At 35.3% G+C, this 4740-nt stretch overlaps 1 protein-coding gene across 1 annotated transcript in view; it reads left to right on the top strand.

Moving 5' to 3' along the window:
• Positions 1 to 4740, top strand: part of LOC117109378 (membrane metallo-endopeptidase-like 1) — a 38586-nt gene that overhangs the window by 18314 nt on the left and 15532 nt on the right. The window contains exons 4-6 of the mRNA XM_033251689.1: positions 1940 to 2032; positions 3232 to 3393; positions 4101 to 4184. Coding sequence (XP_033107580.1) covers positions 1940 to 2032; positions 3232 to 3393; positions 4101 to 4184 — 339 coding nt within the window. The remainder of the gene's footprint in view (positions 1 to 1939; positions 2033 to 3231; positions 3394 to 4100; positions 4185 to 4740) is intronic.

Below are 4740 nucleotides of genomic sequence, written 5' to 3'. Positions count from 1 at the left end.
GCGAATCGAGTCTCACTTGGGTGAGACTCGGTGAGACTCGATCAAATATTACTTATTTTATAGGCATCGAGTTACTATAATATGACTTCATGTAGGCTATGCTTTCTAATGTTGGAACCAAAACATTTTCCAAAATGCAAATGCAAAAACCAAAACATTTTGAATGAAACAAAACAAAGAATACCGGTATGCAATTTAACCATCTAATTAAGTGAAATTCTATATTTTGGAAATTTTGCATGAAATCTGTCAACCACGCTTTCATGGTCGAGGTTGCTCCATCTATCACGATGTATTCCAACCATCATGAGGCTATCTAAATAAGCATTTGTCATAACAGAACGCAAATTATTTTTAATTAGTCTTATTGAATTATTATTATTATTATTATTATTATTATTATTATTAATATTATTATTATTGTTATTGTTATTGTTGTTGTTATTATTGTTGTTGTTGTTATTGTTGTTGGATGAAAAGTTAACACAAACAATATGGTGGCTAAACGAATATTACATGTAAATATTATTTTTATTTGTTTGTTCCCCGACAAAATTTATTGTCTTCCCCGACGCCCCCCCCCCTGATTAGGCTAACTTTTGTTTCATAGTAAATTTTACGGAATACCTTTACATAAGATCTGATAGTTTATGGTTGATCCAATGAAGACAGTTGGAAACGTCTTCTTTAATGAAACAGATTCAATCTAATGATAGAATATTAATTTCAACTCTTTAAAATATAGTATGAGATAATATTGAGTAAAGGCTCTAGGATTATATAATTATAATGATGATTCCTGGTAATGGTAGCAATATTGTTAGGGTTGGATTGGATTGGATTTATTGGTGTAAACACCAAGGATAGCCCTCGAAAGTCTAGAAGAAGACGCGAACGTTGTGGTTATATATGTCACAAAAACGTTTACACAACGTTGTAAGAACGTTCAAACGTTGTGAGGTTGTGAAATTAGGTTATAAGTACGTACATATAGTTCTACAAAATAACGTTTTTATCACTAAACTGTAACGTTATTATAACGTTCTTAGAACGAAATATTGTTAGTCAATTGATGTCCTTCAGGTGGTGATTTGGTAGTACACTATATCCAGGTCTACCGGGAAGCAATCAACCTCCTGTGAAACTAACTTCCTTGTTTCCGTATACATAATTGTTGTACTATATCTTCCTGTCTGTTTTAATTGATTTATGTACTCGATATAAGAGCCATCGAGCCTGTCCTCTATCTTATTCTTTCTGTAACGATAACTGACAGGACGTTCAGGTGTATACATGGAATGGAAATTGTATATATAAACCATGGAATCTCTGTATACAAGGCGAAATTAATGATAAGTTCACTGACAGAAACATTTTATTTTATTTTCTGCTTTCGGGGCGTGCAACTTGTGAATTAGTGATACATTCACTGCATCGAAAGCTTAAAAAAAATGAATTTGTCATATATGAGAGTTACTTTAGTTAACCATTTTCAATATTGACACGATCAAATTAGGAAGGACACTGCTGGCAATTTTTGGTGAGAAAAATCTGAGTGAAAACAGGTCAAAGGCACTTTTAATATTTACGTGTAAAGGCGTGCACTCACTGTCGTGAGCCGACGCGATTTTATGGAGCACGCAACGCGATTACGCGTGCAACTGATCGTTTTAAATGACGATCCATTCATACTGCTACCGACAATCAGCAGACGGAGTCGCGTCGTCTAGCGCTCACTGGCAACAGAGTTCGATTCGTCGTCTGACGGTCGTACTACCGCCGCACGACGCAGTAAGTGCCCTTATACCGAAATTATAAACCGTCGGGCGCAGTGAGTGTTCGGCTTTAGAAACTATGACAGCCTACATACCTAGAAAAGTATAACGGGTTTTTTCTTATTTATCTGTTTTGATTGATCTTATTGTTTTATTCAATTTAGAGAGAGAAAACAATGAAAGCGGTTCACATATATTTGGCCAATCAAAGAACGACAAACCATCAGTGTGCCTGACACCAGACTGCGTTGAAGTGGGTGAGTGGGATGATAAAGTTATACTGTATTTATTCGGTTAAAGACTCCGGGGCGTTTATTGTTGAGTTGAGAAGGGTTTTTGAGAGGAAGTTTATTCGAGGGAGGCGTTAATTCTTTTGGTGTAAAATGGAATACCCACATAAACGTCCTTGATATCACTATAATGTGGAACTACAACAAATAATTAGGCTACTGTCAAAATATGTTATTGCATGATCATAAGTACTATTGCATGATCATAAGTACTATTGCATGATTATAAGTACTATTGCATGATTCCAACCAGGTTAGAAAATATGTAATTCTACTGGGGTAGAACATAATTAATAGAATGTGCTGAGAATGACGTTGCTTCCGTTAGATTTGTTTACCGTCAGTCAGAGGTGGGGCTAATGAGAAAGAAATAAAAGTTTCTGAGCGTTTATTCGAGGGAGGCTATACTTTATTCCAAATGAGGCTCTAAATGGGGCGTTTTTTCGAGGGTGCGTTTATTCAAAGTGGAGCGTTTATTCTAATAAATACGGTAATTGTTTTCATGAAGTAGGCCTAAATCGCCTGTGCTCTTCCGGAGTCGCCAGTAGTTGGGATTTATTTTATAGCCTACCCATTTAAGTCCAGGCTATCCTGTCTTCATGCTATCATTCGATTCCTTAAATAGCAATGACAATCTTACGTGTTCATGCTATGCGTCCAACTCTTTTAATGTGACAATCTCACTTGTTCATGCTATGCATCAGACTCTTTAAAGTGTCAATCTTACGTGATCATGCTACATCGGACTCCTTAAGTTATAATCGTACGTGTTCATGCTATGCATCGAACTCTTTAAGTGCCACAATCTCACGTGGTCGTGCTATGCATCGATCTCTTTAAATTGACAATCTCACGTGGTCGTGCTATGAATCCGATTCTGTAAAGTTACAAATCATCAATGATTTTCAACCAAGACAACAGGCCTATACAATATAAACAGAGAATAAAAAGTGCGATTACAAAATTGATTACGCCTTTCAAGTACATACTTGCGCTAGTGTTACGTTATTCGCGCAGTGTGAACATCTCGCTAGTTTATGTCATGGATGACGTACGGTACTTGATCCAGATCACAAGGAAGTACGTTTCCTATTGCAATAGTTGTTGTTATTACAAATAGTTACATCCACTAACATTATAATAATGTTTTTGTTTTCAATGTCTAGCCGCTAGTCTTATTTCTAAAATGGATCCAACAGTTGACCCTTGCGTTAACTTCTACGAGTATGCTTGCGGCGGCTGGAAAGAGAAGTCTGTTATACCAGACGAAGAAGCTGGATTATTCATTTTCACACAACTCTCCGACAGGTTGAATATTATGTGTAAAGGTAGGTTAATAAGTTATAACTTTAACAGAAAAATAAGGTCAGTGTTAGAGAAAACAATAAATACATTAGTCTTCAATTGGTTTAATAAAGACACGCGCATTCAGCAACACCATTCAGTACGCTATAGCGGGCGTCTTTGGACTTATGTTTGATTATAATTGTGTGGTACTCTAGAAGGAGATAGTTGGTAGAGAACTAAGTATCGATTTTTTCATTTTCAGATATTATTGTTATTATTATTGTATATTTATATAGCGCATATCTAAAACTATGCGCTTAACATTTCTAAATTAATTATTAATATCTATTTTATTATATTATCACATAAAAAAAAAAATTGAAATTACAATGTGTGGTGGTAAACGCGATGTCTTCAAGGGTCAACCATCCGTCACTGCCCGGGCGCAATCCCAGACCTCTACCTAGGTAACGCGAACAAAGGAGCAGTTTTCACATTTGCCCTGCCAAAGACGAATGGGTGCTCGGGGCTAGTGACCAAGATAGTGGCCCCCAAGATATATTTAATAATACTAATTTATGTTTTTTTTTTTTTTATTGTTATGTTGATATTACATTAGTTTTAAGAGTGATGGCGATTTATCATCAAAATTATGTTATTGTTGTTATTCTTGACGACGACGATGATGATGGTAGTAATAATGATGATGATATTACTCGTAATAAATTCAATTTAATTCGATTTGCAGGAATAATTGAGAAGGAAATTCTGGACACCGATATTGAAGCAGTGGTCAAAGCTAAAAACTTCTATAAATCATGCATGAACGAAGGTATATTAAACACCATTTTAACTCGTACTTCATTTTCTTAGGACTCTTTGAAAACCGACACATATAAATAAATATGTGTATATAACTCGATGAAAAACTACAATAAATAAATGCAGACTTAAGATACAAGAGGAACAACCAAATTACCTTATCTAAGTAACTTTTGTTTGATCTTCCTTTGATAACCATAAATTATTAGTATTGTCTTTCCTGCTAATAATATGTTGATAATTTATACTTTATCCAGCTAACAAATTTACTTTATTTTGACGTTATATATAACAACGTTGCGGTTTGGTGTTCTGTAGAACCATATAGGTAATTAACGTAATTTCTGACTATCTTGGCAGACGCTACTGCAACATTGTGTTAATGTTATTCTTCTCACTCATAAATGCATATATATGGCTACGACCCATACTATCTTTCTTCATCAATCTCACAACAATTATCTTCACGTTCCACAAGACAGTCAAATTCTCTCAGGTTATCTGTCCCCAGAGTGCTGCATGTTCGTACTGGCGAACGGTCTTTCTCTTTTGCCGCTCCGAAATTA

The sequence above is a fragment of the Anneissia japonica genome, unplaced genomic scaffold (assembly GCF_011630105.1).
Source record: "Anneissia japonica isolate Jap-2015-1 unplaced genomic scaffold, ASM1163010v1 scaffold287719_len1884721_cov185, whole genome shotgun sequence".
Taxonomy (NCBI): domain Eukaryota; kingdom Metazoa; phylum Echinodermata; class Crinoidea; order Comatulida; family Comatulidae; genus Anneissia; species Anneissia japonica.
This window is presented reverse-complemented; position numbering and strand designations above follow the sequence as displayed.